This window comes from Melozone crissalis, unplaced genomic scaffold (assembly GCF_028551555.1).
Source record: "Melozone crissalis strain CALT ecotype California unplaced genomic scaffold, PUWL_Pcris_2 ptg000004l_1, whole genome shotgun sequence".
NCBI lineage: Eukaryota > Metazoa > Chordata > Aves > Passeriformes > Passerellidae > Melozone > Melozone crissalis.
This window is the reverse complement of record NW_026535782.1, coordinates 1,298,105-1,319,913: the sequence shown is the minus strand read 5'-3', so window position 1 is coordinate 1,319,913 and position 21,809 is coordinate 1,298,105. Positions and strand designations below refer to the sequence as shown.

Sequence of the window (21,809 nt, the reverse complement as noted above, 5' to 3'; positions counted from 1 at the left end):
CCCTCTCCACGGACTGCACAGCACTCTTTTACTGCTCCTCTTTGAGGGCTGGAAGGGAGATATCCACAGATGAGGGAATAAGGGACTTCTCCTTGGCTCTCCTAATTGCTCACCCATGCAGCAGAAGAAAGAATGTCATCCATGAATGTGTACGTTCAAGAATCGAGACTGCCCTGCCCTGCCCTGCAAATTTAAACAGGTTTGGTATCAAGGGGTCCCCATGGGAAGTTTAAAATAATTCAGTCAGGGTTGACCTATTTCATACATACAACACAACACAGCCACGAAAGAAATGCTGGAATGAACTTCAAGCAAGTTTTACTGAATGGGAAGTAGGACTTTGATCCAAACCCACCAGTAACAATTGTAAAAGCGTTACTGGTGTAAAAATAGCACTGCAGCTATTGGGGGTAGACGGAATGACTTCAAATTTCTGAGTATGAATTATAGAGTATTCTGCAACCCTAAAACTGCCTCCAATCCACATAGCCCTCAGAAGTGCTGTAACAACAGTTCAACACTTTCTTGTTTGAAAGCAGTCTCCCATTGGTTAGAAGTTCAGAAAGCTTGTTTTGGGAAAATGAATTTAAGAAATAATTTGACAGCAAATATTTTGCAATGATTCATTTCTTTTAAAAAACACAGGCAGACAATATAGAAGACTGCTTTAAAAAACAGCATACATCAAACAAACATTTCTGAAACGTGTTTTAGCATGATCAAAGGAGAAACAAAGCCACAGCACAAACATGATCAAAATAAAAATTACAGCTAAAAACACTTCTCTGATCTTGCAGCCAAAGTGAACAAGCTAAAAATAAAAACTTAGATTTTTATTTAAAACAATCAGCCTTTAAGAAGCAAATTAATAAAGCCCACACCTTTTTCAGTCTCCTTTTTCCAGTTGTCTCGGCTGTGGTGCTGCTCCTCAGATCCCACTTGACACCTTTGTGTGCCCTCCTGCAATTACCAGCTCAGCAGACATTTCTCTGGCAGCAGCCCATTAAACTGTCCTTCCTGAGAAATCTGGCTCTTTATGAAAACGACACCTTGGTCCAGCTGCCTCTATGATTTATTTGCCATTGTTTGCTTATTTAAGTAATGGAAACATGTTTTGCCTGTCTCAGCATTTCAGGTTGAGGGAAAGCGAAGGTAAATCGATCTGCACTGGTTCTTTAACAAATGTTACTCTTTAGCAACAATAACCGCACAAATACACACACGCACCCAAGAGCAGGAAACAATAAAAGTCAGAAATTGGCTTTCTAAGTGAATTGTATTAGCATTTTAGTGAAGATCTATAAACTTGAAGGCACAGAAATTACCTTTAGCTGTCAAGAGTGAGTAAGCTGAAGGAACAGAAGCTGGGGTCATCTCTTCATCACTTGACAAGAACCAAAGGGCAGTTCTCTTAGGAAATGCTTTGTAAAGAGTTTGAACTGGATGCCCCTATTATTGTATATTTATGGTCAAAATGACTAATTTATCAGTTCATAGCAAGAAAATTCTAGGAAACTAGGGAAATTTTATGCTCAGTAAAACTGCAATTGCTGTAATTTAATGAAAAGTACTGGAGGGTGACTGGGACCCTAAGGAGAGGAAGGCTAGAGAAGATGAAATTAAAAATTTAACAACAACAAAAATAGACAGCTACTCAAGGCTTCATAACCACATACAGCACTCGTCCGCTGGGACCCAGCACAGAGAACTAAACACTGTCCTCACAAAATCTGGACTTGCTCTCATTGTGAAGCCCCACTACCCACAGAGAAGAGAGCTGCAGCTCCAGTCACAAATGTGCAGAGCAGAGCTTCTGCCTCAGCAAGGTCACCAGAGGACAAAGCTGTTAATATGTGGTGATGAGAGAGCTAAGATGGTTTGTGGTTTTACACACTCAAATGCAGTTTACAAAGCACCAAACCTTTTAGTGGTGTTCTCTCAAAGTCCCTTCATTTAAATTCCTCAACTTTCACATTCCCCTTGCTGCTGTAGACTCAGGCAAATGCAGCAGAGCTCCCATGGATTCACTGCTTCCAGTGAAGCTCCTCAATAACACGGATGGCCACATCAGCCCACATCCTCAAAGTGGGAACACTGTTTGCACAAGGGATAACTTGTGGCTATTATGGAGCTAATATGAGGGTTTTGTGGTAACTTATTGTCAGATGCTAACACAGAAAGGACAGACCACAGAGTAGAGATGTCATTTAAAGATGCTGTTTACAAAGTCAGGAGGATGTGTGGCATGCAGGCCATGCATGATCAAGCTGTCAGCAGCCATTACAAGGTAAGAAGCCCTATGGTCCCTCACTGATTTTGCAATGGAAATTCCCCTCAGAAAGAGTTTTAAAGGCTGATGAAAATCATCAAATGGCTTATCTTTGAGTCAAGATGATCTTAGAGTAGTGCATTAGTTATGTCAGCTAGTTTCTCCTTCTTAGAAGTGATATCCTGTTTTTTATCAAATTTTCAAGGATTAGTAAAGGCAATTTTTGTGTGACAGATTTTAAAACACACTAATAAGTGTAAGGTTTACAAAGGTTTCTTTTCATTTCAATAGTGTACTTTTTAAAAAAAGTATTTTATTCCAAACTCTTTTCATGATTAAAAAAAAAATCTCAAACCAACAAACCCTTCCTCTGCAGATTCCAACTGCTGTGCTTCAGTGGTGACTTGCGTGACACAAAGGGATTACAGACTTTCAAGGATGAAAGGTATTAAAAGTAGCAACAACACATCACTCTTCTGTCATTTCAATACATGGCTGCAGCAGCAATGTAACACTCAAAATACATGAATTAAAAAAGACACACCATATTTTTACACATGTAAATTCTTCTGCATCTCAAAGTACACTTACACGTACAGCAACAGGAGTCTAGCCCTTGTGGCTGTTACAGTGGCTTGACCATAAGTGTCATCCATGCACCATTCTCATTGTGAGAGACAATAAAACTGAATTTAAATGATGGGTTTTTAAAAGGAATTACTGATCTGTATTTGAGGCAAAAAGCAAGAAAGGGAAAGTGTGTTGTAACATCCTAAAGCATTCAGGCTCCATGCTGGGGGCAGCCAGCAGAAGGGAAAACTTGTCAGGGCAAGGCTGGGACCGGGGGCTGGAAGTGATGCAGGGTGAGGGGAGCCCAACCTCAGTTTGGGTGCTCAGCACCTCTGGAGAATTGTAAATGAGTCCTGAGTACCTGCCAAGACAATGCCACCACCCCAAGATCCCTCATCTCCTCTGCCTTAGAGGCATAATTCAGCATGAACATATCTTGGGAGTAACATTTTGGCTCCCACAGGAAACAGAAGGGAGAAAATGTTGATCTCTGATGCAATTATCAGTTTCTGGAGCCTTTGTTCTAAAGAGACAACAATAGTTTTGATTCCTTGTTAAAGACTAATTATATGGTGAAGAAAAGTGAATATAAAAGTTCAGTAAAATTATAGCTTAATGCTCAACATAAATTGGATTTCTCACAAAACAATGCTTATGATCTATCCACCCTATTTAATTTAGAAGAGGTGATTATTATCTCCTTACAGAACAACAAGCAAAATTAACACCTCTTTTCCATTTCTGACAGTGTTTCAAGGTTGTTGTATATCTATCAACACAATTAATTTTAAACTTACTTACTTGTCCCTCAGAGAGAGTAATTGGGCAACTGAGAAAACTAGTGTCCATCACAGAACAGAAAGTGAGGCTTGCAGCACACTGTCTCCATTTAGGAATACTTTAATCTCAATTTTCTCTATTTCTTAAAGGTAATGAGAGTTCCAGCTAAGAGCCTGTTTCTTCCTCTCCCAGTCATTTATCTGAAGTTTTTGACATTGATGTTTGGAAATAAAAACACTAGAAAGCCTGTGCCTTAACTGTGTAACCTACATCTTTAGAGCTCTGGATGAGTGACAAGAACTAAATACCAGAGTCTTTATGCTGAGACGTGATGTATTAGGGGAGGAAGTGGAGCGTGGAGGCACTGAAGACAAAAGATGTTTCTGATTTGGGGTGTTACAGACTTTTGGCATACAGAGCCACGCTACAGGCCTGCCTTTTGTAAGCTCTGAAGATTCACAGGTGGAGCACAAGTCCCCGGAGATGCTGAAGCAGTTTATGGCAGCTGATCCTAGAAGTCAGAAACCAAAACCTGTTCCTCTCCATTAATGAGATTTTCTCAGGCCTTTCTGAATGCTGGGAGATGTGTGTTTATGTCTTGGTGGAATATTCTTCCTCTTTGCCACCTGGAAATTAAGGGCACAAGAAGGTGCTCTGAAGGCTGAGGGAATGTGCTATAGCCGAACTCCTGACGCAGCACTTTGCAGGAGGCAAATACCTGGCTGGGTGTGAGGAATAGCTGGGGATTATCATGGCAAACATATTCCAGTGCAGGGAAAATGGGACAGCCCTCAGCAGTACAACTGGTAAAAGCTGAACAGCACTGCCTTGTCAAGTGTATCTTCAGCCTCTGTCTCCTGAAAGCTAAATTCCTAACATTTCTGTCAGCTCCATGCAGCTTACAGCCCTGTCTCCAGAACTCTTTGCCCACAAAAATATTACTTTTTTCTCCCTAAAAAGTGAAAAAATATGTCTTTTGCATCAAAAATCATCTATCATGAAAACAGGAGGAAAAACTCCAAATTTTGTACTGCCAGGTTCAATTTGAAGTATGTGGAAGGGGTTGTGTAGCTGTAAAAAGATCTCCTCCCTGCTGTCACATCACAAACTGGACAGGCCTCTACCATAGTCTCAACTCTCCGTGAGGGATGTTCATTCATCTGGAAATGATCATCAGCCCACGCCACTTCCCACGGAATCATCCAGTGGAGAACTCTCCTGCAGCAATCTCCTAACCTTTCCAGTCTCCTGTAATTTAATTTCTTTCTTAAATCCTTTAGATTTGGCTAAAGAACTGAGGTAATTTTGTCAAACTACAAGAAACATTTCGTTGGCTTAATGAACTTTTACAGCTAGTGTAAAGCAACTTGGCACAAAATCCATTAAAGTAGGATTAATGAGGGATGGCAGCAAAAACTGAGAAAAGGTTTGGATGAATGACTGGTTTTAGTTCATGTGTCAGTGTAGCACAGCAACACAAAATGCAATAGGACATCTGTAAGTGTAAGAAAAATCCCTCAGCACAACCTGAGGTATTCAGTGTGATAGCATCAGTTATGACAACCTCTTTCAGTGGCCATGTGAGCACTATGTGTTTCAACTTAATCTAGCTTCAGTCAGCATAAGGTATTAACAGGGTTTTGCACAACTGAAATAATGTACTCATTTACTGTTGATGTGAAACTTAGTTCTGTTCATTAAAAAAGAAAAAAAAAAGTATTTGATAGCACAGGTGAGATGAAAACTGTGAAGTTGCTTCAGATAGAAAAGTTTTGCAACAGTACCTGCACTGTCAGAAAGTTTTTGTTCTCAAACAGCTTTTCATTGGCTTATACTTTAATTCTGTACAAGCAGTGTTTTTTATGTTCACTATTTTAATTTTTATTATTATTCACTGACAGCACTTCAAAAATATTTTATGCAATTTCTGTGACTTTTAAGAATGAAAATTTCATTGTCTCAGACTCAAATTTTTTGTGTTTTTTAAAAGCAATGAGGGGGGACTGTGCTTGTGCTACATAAATCACTGAGAGGAATTGGCAAAAAGTTTACCAGAAGCATTTAAAAAGTAATAAAAAGAAGAAAAGCAGTAAAAAATATAGGCCCTATAATAAAAGTGAAAGTGATTTTTTTTTAAAAAGAATGCTTTCTACCAACAGGTCTGGCACAAAATATTAAAGCTGACAGTATGTCAAACATGGAACAGAACTGAGTATTGATAATGACAACCCATTTACACCATCTTGTGAAAAAGCTGATGATCCACATAAAATACCACATAGAAAGGATTTGTACCTTCTCCCATGTAGCTTTTTCTGCCCTTACTGGAAGTTGCTTTAGAGAAACAGGAGAACAGGACACAGAGACTGGAGGAGTGGGTAGCTGAAGAAAGCTGTGCCCCATGACTACCAAATTTTACAGTGTGACAAATGTTATTCTAGAGCTCAGGAAATATGAATAATCTCACTGACATCAATAGAACACTTCTGACTTACAGGGATATTGGATTTTGCCCAAAGAGCAGTAAAAAAATCAATAAACACCAATTCTCAGATATGCGGCAATATTAACAGATACAATGTATTATCACTAAAAGCTTGCAACTATTTCATAAAACCTGTGCAGTGAATGGGAAAAATATGTAATCCAGTCTTCAAAGTAACTTTTCTTCTGCTTTTTTTCCTTGAATGATCATCTGTACAAAAGCTGTCTCTGAAATGTTATCTTGTTTCTGTTTATACCAAATTCTCTAACAAAATCTTCCTAAAAATCTTGCTGTACCTATCTGAACAGAAATCTTTAAAGCCTGCCAAAAGGAAATTAAAGTTATATATATAAAGATATGTTAAAAATATTATTTTCCATAAGCTAGGACGAAAACACAGGCCAGCTTATGACTTTAAAAGGTAAATCAGAAAGGGAACTATTTTGTCCTCATTTGCTCAGGGTGTTTGTGGCAACTCTAAGTGCTCTGGAACAACAAATTCTGCTGGATGCTGTGCAAAAGTGGTGGTTTCAAAGATTTACAGTTTTACCCTTGCCTTTGAAAGAGTTAATTTTCCTTGGTAATACCACAAGGCAACTCACCTTACTAACAAAAACATTCAGCCTATAGACACAGTGATAGAGTGATCTCAGAACAGAGGGAAATACAGCAAAAAAAGGCTTATCAGCCTCAGTTTTGGTGGGTCACTCTCAACAGTTTTTTGGACACATTTGAGACTGATATAGAGATTCTCAAAATAAATGTTATCACATTTCAATAATACTGTATGTTATCTGTACACCAGCACATCATCTATGGCATTCACTGCTTCTGACTATCAGCTATTAGCTGGTCATCACCTTCATACTTTGATCTCTTAAATGTTAGTATACACTTAATCACTTAATCTTTTTTTTTTTTTTTTTACCATATAGTATGTCAAAGCACATGTTTAAAAATCAAACTTAACAGCCACCCTTTAAAATGGATAAATTTACACAAGCCCATGGAATTCAATGCAATAGCAAGGGATGGGATATTTCTGACACCACTTTAATAACTAAGAGCTGGACATTGAAGCCTGAAATAAGTAGTATAAAGGTCAAGGGAAAAAAAGTATCACTTTGGCAATGCAGCAAAATGGGAGGTGCAGGATCTACTCCACTGTCAAAATTTAAAGGCATCAAATGAGGAACCATTTGTCAAACATTTTTTGTCTGTGATCTGTCCATCATATCTGATAATTGAAATTGTGTGAATTCTTCTTTATTTTCTGTTATTTAGTCCAATGTGCTGCCTTTACAAGTGAAAAGTAAGTATCCATTTGTCTCTGCCATTTGTCCTTTTCTCTTCCTGCTCCCCCTTCCCTACACTACAGTCATGAATCAGGCTCTGTGGCCCAAATGATGCTGTTGGTGACATCAGTTTCACACTTTTGTTTCGCAGTGTTGCCTTGACAGAGCCTGGGGAGAAACAGGGTGAAGTCGTTCAAGTGGGACTGGAACAGTTTCTATCCTGGAAACATAGGTTTGCAGAACTAAATGGAGAAAAAAATCTCAATGTTTTTGTATCAATTAAACCCTTGCAAATAATGGAATGTAATTTGAAGGGAAATTACATGTCATATTAAATACAGAGCTTTCTAATTAGGTGTTCCTTTGCTCTCTTCAAAGCCTACAGAAATATTAAGATGTCCACAGTTACAGCACAAAAACGTCTTCAAGATGTAACACTTGATGTATCACAGTATTTCAGAAATAACGAAACTTCTACAAGGAATTAACAAATGTGAATTTAACCACAACAGATGGTCTATCTACATTTATTGATCTTACAAGTCTTTGTGTCATCACAAAGCTCTGCGTTAGGCTCAGTCCTGCTCTAGTAAAGTCCACAGCCACAAGTCTGTTAAACACAGGAGTTGAAACACTATCCTTGATAATAGAGTTTAATATTAGCTTTGCCATTCTTTGCTAGTGTAACTTTTGAATTGTGTTCTTGAACTACCTGAATGCGATATCAATGTTTTAAATACACTGACGTTTCCACTTTGTTGTAAAAATAGGCTTTTAATACTACACAGTGTTTAGCATTCTAGTACCAGCCATCAGTTTGATATCAGCCGTGACATTATTTAATTTTCAGAATCACAGAGGTTAAAGCTCACTGAACTATAAACAGTTGGAAACATGGAGTGTAATCCCAAGGCACAGCTCTGCACAAGCTGTAATTTAAATCATATTGCATGCTAAGCTGAAAAGGCAGTGCAGGTCCCAGAGGGCATGAATAAATCTGCAGTCACTGATTTGCCACACACATTTGTGTTGGGATTCTGTAACTGTGCAAATGTGATGTCTTCCTTTAGAGCAGAGGACCTGTCATCTACTGAGATTTGTAATTAAATAACCCAAAGAACAAAAGCAATTACTCAGCCCTACAAATATTCAGGCTGAAATGCGCACGGTTTCAGGAACAAAGGGAAGGGGAAGTTCCGGAGACAGAGAAAGGGAGGCTTTGAGTCTGCGATAATTCATCTGTGCCTAAAGGTGGAGGCTTTAATGCATAGAACAGGTATTCCCATACCTGGCCTCCTCTGAACTAATAATTCCATCGCCACAGACTCCCCTCTGAAGTGGATGTTTCTCCAGCTAAGGAGCCAATTATGCCTCCAGCTGGCTCCATGCCACCTCAGGTGCCGGCTTTGAGCAATCAGTTGTGTTAATTGCAAGCAGCACTAAATGCCTTTTGGGACAAGCAATTCAAGGTTCAGGAATGTTGCTGGGAAAGGGGCAGGTTCAGCCCCATTACCGAGAACAAACCAGAGAGTTTGCACAGGTCGCAGGCTAAGAGCTGGAATTTTATGGGATAGGGAAAAGAGGTGGGAACAGACCAGGGGGCCGTGTCCTCACATCATTAACTCTGCTGGGCATCCCAGTTAATTGATGGGGTGGGGGCTATGAGGTGGGCTGTGTGCAGCCCTTCATATTTTCCCAAGGCCCATTCCTTTGGGTCTGCCAGGCATTCTGATCCAGACCAACAGGACTAAGACTTCGCTCCCAAAGAAGACACCTCAACTGCCCATGAATACAACCTCCTTCACAATAGCTGGTATTTTCTTTCTTTCTATTTGTCACAATGGGAAAACAATAGTTTTAAATATGCATAGGAATTGTTTGATATAAAGAAAATACTACAAGGGTGATAGCAATGCTGAATGCTAAAAATGGATGATGAAGGGCAGGCATATATATAAAAAAATAGCCATTGAAGGAATGAAGAGTGATAATGAGATGAGCACAATAATGAGATCAGAAATCAGATCTTTGCTGCTGCATAGAGGTCATTGTAATGTATTATCAACTACAGATCTGGTCTGTTGTATTTTTCACTATCTATACTTTGACTCACTACCTCGATAACAAGGTTTAACCAGTCATTTATTCATAAGCATGGATTTCTAATATATTTGTCCATGAGCCCCTGCACAAGCACTGCTTAAAAGAAGGATCCTGGCCAAATGTTGGAGGTGATGAATGGGAAGCTTGGACTGAATCATTGGAGATAAAGGGAGTTGGTGTGTGGTGGGGAGTGGGAGGTACTGGTACAAACCTCAGTCTGCAGGTGCTTAGAAACAGCGTGCAGGCTCAGGAAGTCTCTCTAATACCCTTTAGAGGCTCAGTCCCTGGTGTCCCACATGGATGTACAAAGAAAACCTCTTAAAACAAAGCCATCTTATTTCCCCCTTTAACACAGACTAAAACATTGCCAAACACTTCTGCGTCTGAAGCTGCGAATTTCATTAAATTCAATGCAACTCGCTCAGCACTCTCCATTTTTGTGTGGCTGAAACCTTTGATTCTCTCCCCACCGCCCCATGGCCAGCGTGCTCCAGTCACATCACACTTAACCTTTGCCTTGGCTTCTCAAAGAAGAATTTGTTTCACTCTATTCACGGCTTCAACAGTTTGGCAAACTGCACTCGAGTGCTGCGCTGGGCCTTTATATTGAACACACTAATCTGATTGTTTTTCCACTCTACAAACTTTGGGTCAACAATCAAGCTGCTGCCAGAAACTAATTAATTTGCAAACAGGCCCCATTTTCACAGGGGGAGAGCTTTTGAAACCTATGTCAGCAGAGCTGGTCACACCATGGTGACATGCATTGTCATGGCATCCACTTTTCGGGGTAATTCTCCTCACTAATTTTTCACCACACACATGAACTCAAATTACCCAGTCAACAGTAAATCTCTATTGAATGCCCACCAAACCCTGAACGTGGTGGCCTGAGAAGAGGAAATTGGTATTGACAGGGTCAACACTCATTAAATTGATGGCTAGAGCAGAAGGAAAAAAGCACAAAACAACACAAGAATGCAAAAGGAAAATTCGGATGTATGTCATATCCCAATAAAGGGGGCTGTAACAGACCCACTCCTCCTTTGTTTAAATCAATTAGTATTCTGCTGTGTGACTCCTACAAACTGATTTCTGCTTAACTTGTCTGAAAAAACTGGTTAGTGACTTTTGTGAACAAGAAAGGAGGCACAATTTGGTAGTTAAAAGTCACTGGTTTTCAAGCATCAGAGCTGTGATGAGCTCTCACAGAGATCATGGGAAACCTACTTGAATTTGCAAGGTCTGTAACACAGAGGCTTTGTCTTTGGAATCTGGACACCTAATCTGAACTTTGTTTTTGCTTAAGCTGATTTGGATCTCTGCAAAAATGATAATTACAAAGAAACTGGTATTGTGTAATTTAAAATGGGTTTTGTACCAAAAACAAAGCAAAAGGCAAAATTAGAACCTGAACGCTATACCTTTTCTGGACAAATGACTCTTTTTTTCCTACTGAGATTTATCTCCAGTGAAAAGGGAGAGTCCTCCTATGAAGTGATGCATGTGGGTAACAGATAGATAGATAGATAGACAGACAGACAGACAGATAGATAGATACATAGATATTATCTTTTTAATCATACATTAACTAAAAGTAGTACACAAAGCTTTCTAGTAGAGGTTATTGCCACTGCTGGAATAATATTCTAAATTTGTCACCTTAAGTGGACAGACTCTACAAAGCCATCCACTGCCATCTCTATAAGTTATCCACAGAAATAAATTCATAGAAACAAAATTCCATCGTTAGCACAAGAAAAAAAAAGTAAAGAAAAAACACTCTTTAGAGGAGACAGAATATCACTGGGACAATTGATAATTGGAAAATTTGAGGTGATTTTTATCATTGTGAGAAGGGCACAGAGCCCTATTCCTCCAACTAAATGTGCTCCTGAAGTGTGCTCATGCAGATGAAATTTTACACAGCAGGTCCTGCTGCTGAAAGAAGCAGAGAGAACTTGGATTTATTTTTCTAAAGGATGACTATAGAAATCAACTCACCTGCACCATCAAATTTGAATCTGAACACCTCAATGAGATCACCAGTTTTACCCAGTACAGAGCTACATTGATTTATCCACATCCAGAATCTCCCCAGAGCGTGTTCTGGCTCTTTCATCCAGCTGCCTTCCAGAGAAGGTGATGGGAATGGCTGCACTCTCAGATCTCACCCCAACATGAGACTCATCAGGATTTACTGGGTTGTTAAACTGATATATGTTGATATGCTGACCTTTCAATTCACAATTGAAATCAAACCCTTAAAATTTAGCAATTTTAAGGCACATCACCAATAGACCAACTGATTGCTCACAAGTGAGTGCAGATCTCAAACTGTCCATAATTTCCAAGTCTCTTTTTAGAAAGACTATGCTGCAGTGATCTGGTTGGGACTGGGGTTTTATCCCACACTAATTGTTTTGAGAACTATGAACTTCTTTCCTAAAATTGTACTTTATGCAGCAGAGAAACTTCTCTGGTCTCCAGTGGAAACAGTGAACAAAGAACTCTAACCTCTACCACTATTTTTGATCTTATATGCACTATAAAGAGAGTCAGAATGAATGAATTGCAGCAAAGCATGGCTTCTAATCTGCACTCCCAGCTATTACATTTTTTTGGTGTGGATAGTAAGGCTGACCAAGTTAAAACCCATAAATGAGCCCATGGTTAACCATGTAATATACACATATCCTAAGTCAGGTTCCTGGACTAACTTGTATCCAACTTCCTGGAGCACACTGTGGCTGTAGCTCAGACCAATTGTTTACTGATGCAAGTCTTCCTGCTCCAGGTCATGTTCTCTATAGTGTCAGGAAGCCTTCAAAATGTGCAGTCAGACCAGGAGAATGTTCTCTGCTGCTTCATCTTCCCTATCCACTTTTTCCACTCCAACCTCAAAACTTGTCCTTTGGCTACTTTTATCATCTTTTCAACCTAAACAGAACAGAATATCATCCACAGCACTGATATTTAATGAAGAAAATGGCCTAATCCTAGGGGGCATGGGAGGGATAGAGAATAAGAAAGAAGATCTCTGTCCTCGAATGATTTCAAATAATTTCATTTAGGCCACTTAATGGGAAGATTTGATTATTTCTGGTTGTCTCCACCTACCATCTTCATGACCTTTCTCACATCCAGAGAAACTGTTAAGCACATTCTAATTGCAACTTGGTCTTTGATTTCTGAACCAAATGCTTCTCTTATTTTGTTTAAAGATACAGGGAATAGTTTTCAGAAAGGTTCAACTGAATCAATTGGTTCAAATACATTAATATCTTCTGGTCAAGTGTTCAGCAGGGCCTTTGGCTTCCTGACCTGTAACTATTTCAGATTAGGGACAGGATAAATATCTAGTAATAACAATAAGAAAGCCATTTATTTTCTGATTTCAAAAATTATACATTTCTTCCAAGAAAAAAAGAATTGGTAGTAACAAAATATGTATATAGATAAAGCTTGCTAGATTGCAATGAGAAAAACAACTTAAAATTCATACTCAATCTCTCAAATATGGATTTACAGACTTAAGGAGAAAAAAAAAAATCAAACCTTGTAAATTGAGTTTGTGTGCCATTCTGTTCACAGTATTATGCCACCGTCACCATAGTTTCTGAGCACTTCCTAGCACTGTGTTAGGTGACATTAGCATTTGTCACACATGGAATTTATCACTGTGAAATTATTTATTACTATTCTTAGCAATGGAGATAGTGGGAATGGGGGGTGGGAGGACTTATTGAGTGAGAAATGAGGCTTGCATATCTGGACATGTTTTGTGCCACAAGGGTCGGAGCTGCTCATGCTTCTTCTGCAAGCCGTGGAGGGAAAGTGTGGAACTCAGTCCACACTGCAGCCTGCATGACAGGACCTATCAGCTGCTCAAATATAGAAATGCCTATTTTAAATGCAAGAGATCCCTTCACAGGAAAATTAACAGCAAAAGAACAACAAATAAAAAGACACAAAAAAAATTCCCTCAGTGTTTTCACTCTTAAGGTTGTTTAAATATGTCCTTGTAAATTCATGGGTAATGCAGACCTGGAAGAAGCTTCTTAGTCTACTCACTGTAGTCTCTTGGGATGCCAGGCAAGTGTGCTACATAACAACACATAAAATGTTACCGGAGTTCCTCTGAAAACCAGCTAGGCTGCCTCACTGACTACTTCTATTGGACAGATTTTTCTAATTTCATTCCCATCATAGTTCAAGATTTCTAATTTGAAGACTAAATAAATTCATGTGCAATTCACGGTTTTTTTCTTTGTTTGTTTGGTTTTTGTAATGTCATTTGTTTAAATAGCTCTTCTCTTCATGGAGGTTTATTGTATTTGTAGCATCGCTCACCTCCTTCCTCCAATAATATCTTAGATTTATTTTATGAAACAACACCAGGTACCAGGATGGCTGGGTCCTGTGGCCCCTTCCCACAGCTGATACCTGTATTTTGCATGCTGTATATCTGGATTGAGAATGTGCATGAGGTGACCTGGAAAAAGGGAAGCAGGAAAGGCATTTAGGAACAAGGGAGTGGCACAGCAGAAGGGCCATCAGTGGTTATGTACAACTAGGAAAAGGGTTTGGTGTGGTTGACCAAAGACTAATTATAGGTTCAAGGATCAGAATATGTACACACACAAGCCTCAGCAAGAGTAATTAATTTCTAACATTTTGGTGCATTTAATGCATTTTATTAGAGAGGTAAAAATCCTGTAAAATATCTTCAATCTTTTCTTTCTGTTGCAGACATTAGTCTACTGTGCAATACATACATACTCAAGGTCATCTGTGTGTAATGCCAATGCTGGGACATTCAACAAAGTGTCTGAAGTGGAAACTACACCAAGTGATGTCTACAGTTCTTGGAATGCCAGGAGAGTATCCATGTTTCCTGCCTTGGACCCTGTTAAATTTAAGAGGGCATTTTGTTTTTTATTGAACAGTCGCTCAGCCTCTATAACTCTCAGCTGTTTATGTAACTGTAAAGTAAAGATTACCAAGGACAATAACCTCGGGGAACTAAGCACAGTTACCACTCCACTTTAAAAATTAAGCCATGGAAAGTATGCTAAAATAATATCATAGAGTGGTTTAAACCCATAAAAAGCAAGGAAATTCCAAGCCAAGTCTGGAAATCCAGACTGACAATCTCTCTTAACCCCTGGTCTAGTAAAGAGGGTGAGTGAGGCCAGTGTTTCTGGGGTGCAAACCAGATTCATAATACTATCCTAATGCAGCTTTTGTGATTTCATTTCCTTTCAGATTTTGCTCAGCCCAATCCTGCTTTGCTTTTAAAATAAATGTTTATGGTTATTCATTTTACAAAATGTTAACAGTTTAAGGCCAGATCCCCTGTCCTCAAGTCAGAGAAGATGAGAGCGGCTTTAAGCTCTCTCCTTCCACCCCTCTAATCTTCAGCCTGAAAACTGCCTTGGGTGCACTGCCTTTGCATTGCTCAGCATTTGCTCTGGTAGACTGCACTGCCAGTTCTGCCTTTTTGCCTGCAGCCATGCCCTGAGCCCTTGCAGGAAGGCGTGGGGATGGTGCACAGCATCTCTGCAGCAGGGAACTCCCTGGCACCAGGGGATGCTGCTCCCACCTGCACAGCACTCTACTCATCTTTTTTCTTAACTTCTGCAGCAGTTCATGGAAGCAGGACGTGATCCATGCTTCTTCAAAATAACTTTATGCCTCTGAACTATGAGAGGCAATGGCACATTTAAAGGGTATCATTTACTTGCCAATAGGCAAGACTTTGTAAGGTTTATGTGTGACATCGAGGCCGTTGTTCCTTATAGTAAAGCTGAACAGAAAATTTTTTTCAACTTCAAAATTTTTTTTTTCTGAGAGTTCAAAATAATTCTTGACTCTCACTGGGACTGAGTGCAGAGAAAACTCGATGCACATACCAGAGGAGCCAGTAATGTTCAAGTGTGCATAAACGTGGCTTATAACAAAGCACATGATTCAGTCTGGGGCACTGAACTGCAGCTTTTCATGTCCAAGATGACTTCCCTGAGCACCAGCTTTTTTTACTGTGTTTTTGCAAATGCTTCCTTGTCACATCTGGCCAACTCTGTATCAATAATTAAATATACATTGCTACAGTGACTGATGTATGGTTCCCTAGCTTCTAGATGAATGCCCTGACTACATGGCTATAGAATCAGTCTCCCTTGTTTTATTTGGCTTGGTGACTGTTTAATTATTTATACAAAATGAAAGCTTTAGAAGCCTGTGAGTATTTAATATCTCTAAGAGACTTAAGAAGTCTTTAAGAGCTGCTGGTCAGCACCTTCCCTTGGGCCGGGCACAGTTCTCTTCCCCAAAACATACAATTTCTGCAAGAAGGTTGAGCATCTTCAGAATGTGACTGAGTGATGTCTGTAGTAACTCCGTGTTCCTGCTTAAATCCCAAAAATTTAATCACTCTGTGTAATGTTGTTTTATTTTTATGCCGGTTCAGGGCAAGACAATTTCTGGGAAAAGTTCACAAGCCCTTCACGTGCAACTGTCTCCTCCTCTCCATTTTTGGTACCAATTAGCTGTGTTTTCTGCACCCTGTCAGCTCTGACCTTAGTCTCAGTATGGAAAAAGCAGTTTAGCTCCTGCTATGACTGAAGTAAACACTAGCAAGGACTTAGAACTGGATATCTCATCACCTAACTATTAAACTCTACAGAGATGAGAATTTGTCTCTCAGTTTGATCAGAACTCTTGCAGCTTTCAATATATGCCCCTTAGAATACTGGTTTTTTTACCTGAGGCTAAGCACACAGTAAAAAACAACTAGGAAAGCAAACCCACCACTACAAAGAAATCCATGTATTTGCTAAAAAACTTGTAAAGGTCTGCAAACGTAAGGTTCAAAAATAGTTTGTACAGATCTTTAAGAAAGGAGTGAACACCTCAGTCTTCAATGAGAGCTTGTTTCATTAAAAGCATATCCACTTCAACAACATGCAAACACAGAGCTTCTTTTGTAATTATATTTTAAAAAGAAAAATGACAAATTAAAAACATTTATCAAAGGACTGGCATGCCTGCAGAGTTTCAAACCTAAGCTATTATCACTTTTGGATTTCCATGCGAGATGCTGAAATTAGGAGAGCTGTGTGGAAAGGCTGCCAGGATCTTATCACTGGGAAATTAACAGTAAAGCCTCAGAGCCTCTAATAGGAATGTTCTAGTGCAGATTTTAGGCCAATCTTTCCATATTAGGAAGGTAAATGTATTAAGTTGCAGCGAAGAGAGAGATTTCAAAAATGTACTTAAGGATCATTCTCTATTAAATTATGGACAGTTATGAGAATAATTTCTAAAGGTTTCAATTTGATTCTTATCTTGTTTTAAATTAAGTTTGAAACTTTCCATACAGGAATATAGTGCAAGAACTTTATTTCAGAGTTGGAAATCACCTTCACCCTGGGATACAAAAAATGCTCTTTCCACTTTTATGCTCATTTTGTAAAATACTTAAATTCAAGAAAGCCTGAGCTTCATCAGCTCCCCACCTCGAGCACAGAGCAGTTGTGGTTTCTGCCCTGTCAGATGTAACCTCAGTGCTAATTTGGGAAAAGCAGTTCTCACATGGAGCGCTGAAAGACTGATAACCGAATCCACAACGGAATGACACGATTTCAGCAGGCAACTACAGGGCCTGTGGACAATGGCTGCATTTTCCCACTGCATAAATCCTCCTGACTCAGCAAATCCTCCTGTCATTGTGCAAATCTACTGCACAAAAGCAGATTTTGCTTGCATGACTGGGTTTAAAATGTCATCACGACTATCATAACTGAAGTTGATGCTGGTCATCTTTAACACATTATTGCCCTACCAGGTATCAAGATAGATGGGTATGCCTATAACCCTTGTACTTTACTGTTTCCTGAAGACCAGAAATCTTGTTTACTGTCATAATAAAATAACCCAATGAATACAATTTTTGTGTTGCTGGATAACACAGATTGTAGAACTGAAATGCTGTAGACCTGAATCTGTTCTCCAGACAGATAGCTGTCCACATGAATTGCAGCAAAACTAAATTTAACAGGCTATGCATCAGATTCATGAACTTGTCATATTAAAATACAGCTCCATACTTGTTATATACACACTTATATGATACATGTATCCAATGTATGTTATGTATAGAGTTAATCCAACTTGCAAGAGCATCTTGTGGTTTTAATTAGGAGTCAGGGGCTGATGTTGTTATGGATTGTATATACAGCTGATGTGATATCCAGTTTGATACTAGAAAGTCTTGACTATCTAATAACAAACTGTGTTTTAAAATACACTCTGTGCTTACACATTAAAATTTGTGTGAACAGTTTGCACTACATTGTAAAACCACATAAGAAAGCCTGAACCTCACCAGAGACATAACAAATATGGCTAGGAGCAAAAAATGTCTAAGAATAAAACAATTTGTGAATTCAAAACCAGGAGTGCAGGTGCAAGCAGTATGTACAGCCAAAGTAGAGCTAGTTAACACTTAAAAAATTAAAATTTAAATTAACTCAGCAACTACAGTTAGTATTACTTAATTCAAATGTCAGCTTTTTCAGACAATGAATTCTCATTTCAAAAATGCTCATATCCTTGTACAGCTAAAGCCAAGTGTAATTCCATTTGAGCTATTGTAAATTTGACTTCAGCAGAACTTGGACAGAGTACTCAGATGCATTCTAAAGTATATTGGTACATGAAGGCAAAATCAAATTTCCTCTGAAACTATCTTCCCTGCCTCAGACATGCAAATAAACAACCACAGGCTTGATTGCTAATATCCATCCAATAATGCAAGAAATTGTGCCTTGCTAAACTATTGGATATTTTGAAACCAAATCACTTGGAATCCCCAGGACCCTTTTTTATTTTCCAAACTCCTGACAACTGTGGCTTGCTCATGAAGTTCTGCTGGGTGACTTTCAGCTGGATGTGGCCAGCGTCCCCTTCAATCCAGCCAAAATTAAACCCTGTACAAAGCACAATCCTGCCCAAGGCTCTGGAGCTACTTTGTGTTCATGTGTGGCTGATGCCTCAGGCCTTGAGCTTCTGTCCAACTTGCATGACTATGCTGCTCATACTGTCTGTGTATGTTTTAAATTTAATCACACTCCACAAATCTCAGCGTAATTAAACCAAAAAATGCTTCTTTATAAATCACTTTTGATTAGTTTAACTGGTTTAAGGCAGAATTCTGCCCCAAATAAAAGAGGAGCGTATATGTCACAGATGTTGCTGGAGCAGAGCTGTGTGCTAGCCTTTAATGGCTGGATGAGTGTAAGCAGAGAAATGTGCATTTTACATACCATTTAGCCACCGGGAATCGTGCTGCTCTGTTCTGATGGGATGGTGATGCCCCAGAGTCCGGAAAATGGCAAAGTCCCTGCCCATGAAGTCTGCTGCTGTGCCAGAGTACAGTTCTCCATCTGCAGGAGGACATAATTGTAAGCAATATTCCCCAATTTTCCAGTGATGGCAAGTCAGAGAAAGCTGTCATATGTTCATATTTCACTAATAGGGATAATGAGTAAATTACAAAACAGCAAGCCATATGCAACGTATTGTCATTAAAAATAGAGATTAGACCCAATTTCTCACTGCAGAGCTTAATTGTAACCTCTTGCAAATGAGCTGTATCTGCTGGTGTGCTTTGCAAAAATGTGTTTGGATTCTTAGGCTGGAACAGCGACAGCCAGTGCACCTACCCTGGCAGGCAGGAGTATGCAGCCTCAGAAAACCCACCTGACTGTGAAATTGCCCTGTTTAGCACAGGAGTTTGGTTTGGAGACCTTCCAACCTACTGGGTTTATGTGACTCTGGGAACTGAAGAGTCCAGCTCAGCCACTTTTGGTTCAGAAAGTCCTTAGGTCCCTCCAATTTAGAAATTATGTGGTTTTACTTTGGTTCGTTTAAGGGGCTTTTTTGTTTTGTTTTGGGTTTTTGTTTTTGGATTTGTTGTTTTTGATATTTGTTGGTTTTTTTTGTTGTTGTTGTTGCCATTTTATTATAGTTTGTTTTTTTACCCTTTTTTCTGAGCAGGTCTTCAGAAAAACAGTATATTTTACAGGAAATACAGAAATGCCTTTCTGCTTTGGCCACCTTTGTAACTGGTACTGGCAAAGGGCAACAGCTAAGGGAGAAAATAAACGAGGTCATTCCCTGCTACCCTGACCCCCACGCAATTCACAGTGAACAACTGAACTAAAAATTGACCTGTGATACTCCAGCCCATACATGGCACATACACAGCCTGGCTGGAGAGGAAACTCATCCCAGTGTGTCCCTCCTCAGCCGCAGAGCAGACAGAGGGAGTACGGAGAGAGAGACTGACTAAATTCAGGAGCAGGTCAAGTTAAATACCTGCCAGCTGGAAGAGAGTGTAATAATAATAATAATAATGACATTGTAACGAGAGCCACAGAAAAGAACCAGGGATCAAAGTACAGCACATATCTTTCTGACATTAATTTACAGCTTGTCCATGAAATCACTCTGAATCAAAAATGCTAAAAATGCATATTTAGGACTGTGTTCTACATCTGTATGTGAAATGAGATAACCTACCCTATGCTGGTAAAATGGAATTAAAGAGCATTACACCTTCCAGCTACTACTTTCAAACTACCCATATTACACGGGTCCCTTGTGAAAAAGACAAGTTTCAGGATAAAATAACTCTTTCTTTAGCTAAGGTAATACATTTTTCATGGTCATGATGAACTCCACCATATCCTCATTTTAAAACACCCTTTTAGGAACATTTTTATCATTTTCATGGCAATTTTAGGCATTTCCATGGCAGGACAACCAGATCCAAGCATGCCTACTGGATATCACTGTCATCTTTTTCCCTGAACACTGACACCATGAAATCACCAAGTGAACCTAGAGCGGCTCTGCAGCCATATGGTAGCTGTGAAAGTCAGGAGGGGTGAAAACATGATAGCGGAAAGGCGTGGAATTGAATGAATTCACAGCAGAGATTAGAGGCAAATAGACCAGTCATGCCCAGCAGGAGGTGTAATCAGAAGGGAAACAGAACAGCATATCATTAATTAACGATTTACCATTCTTCTGTGTCATTTTCAACTTTTTTTTTGAAGGGGAGACAATCACTTAATTATGGTTATTATTATGTACAGAGTATGCAGCTGAGATTTTAAAGATCATAAAACCTTTTTGCCTGTGAAAAGGGCTTTGATGCTATGCTTAACCTTTCTTTAACCTTATCTTCATTTTCTTGTCTTTCAATCCCCAGTGAGTTCTGATAAATCAATAGAAATCAAAGGGGAAAGGAAAAACCAACAAGGGCTATTTTTCTTCTTAGTTATCAACAGATCTAAAGGTCAATCAGTCAAGAAAAAAAAATCTATATTTAATACTATATTGCTAAAATTTAACCAAACGCAATTTGAAAATGAATGAAAATTATATATTTGAAATATTTAGAATTGTAAGGTTGTTTTGACACCTTGGTTTCTAACTTGATATATAAAAACCATTGGAAATCAACATATTTTCCAGGCTGGACTCAGCTCAACCCAAGAGGACACTACAAGGCTCTTGTAGCTGATACTTTTTCTTCAATGGTGACAGGATAAAAGTTTTGCCGATAACTGGCCTCAGTGTGTTTCAAATGAGGAAGGGTCTGTAGAAGACTGTCTGACCTTTCTATTCTCCCTACTACAGCCCCTCCAAATTACAGTATACTCAAACCACTGCCTGCAGTTTGAACTGATCTGCTGTAGTCATGCAAAAAGGGGATTTTGACTTCTTCCAGACAGAAATGCCAAGGAATACCATTTATTTTTGTAAGGCTTTAGATAATTTTTGCAAAATTCAGGGTGAGCCGCAAGTCACGTCCCAGATGTGCACATCCTTTGAGTTAGTGCCATGCAAAAGCTATATGAGGATTCTGCCTCCTGTCTAGATAGAAGTACATTCATCTTCATTTCCCTGTGCATACTTTCTTTGGGACTGAAATTTACTCATTGCTAGTCTGGAAAATGATTCTTTAATGTCACAGATAATCTTCACTGTGTTACTTCTACTGTCAGCAGTTTAAAAAGAAGTTTTATAAACTTTAAGGAGAAAGTGGAAATTAATAGTTTGAAAACTGACAAACATTTATCGAAGGGAAAGAATAAAGGAGAAAAAAAAAGAGAAAAAATTAGTCAATTTGTATTTCCAGCCCAGCAGCACAAAGGAACCACTGTCCACAACTAAAGGATGGCCTTGAGTTGTTTGCATAGGTAAAAAAAAAATGTTTTGGACCAAAAACACC

General features: G+C 39.1%; 1 protein-coding gene across 2 annotated transcripts in view; it reads right to left on the bottom strand.

Annotated features, from left to right (window-relative positions):
• Positions 1-21,809, bottom strand: part of SEMA3A (semaphorin 3A) — a 165,817-nt gene that overhangs the window by 41,381 nt on the left and 102,627 nt on the right. For both annotated transcript variants that reach the window (XM_054271284.1, XM_054271294.1), the window contains one exon: positions 18,832-18,951. In XM_054271284.1, the coding sequence (XP_054127259.1) occupies positions 18,832-18,951 (120 nt within the window). The remainder of the gene's footprint in view (positions 1-18,831; positions 18,952-21,809) is intronic.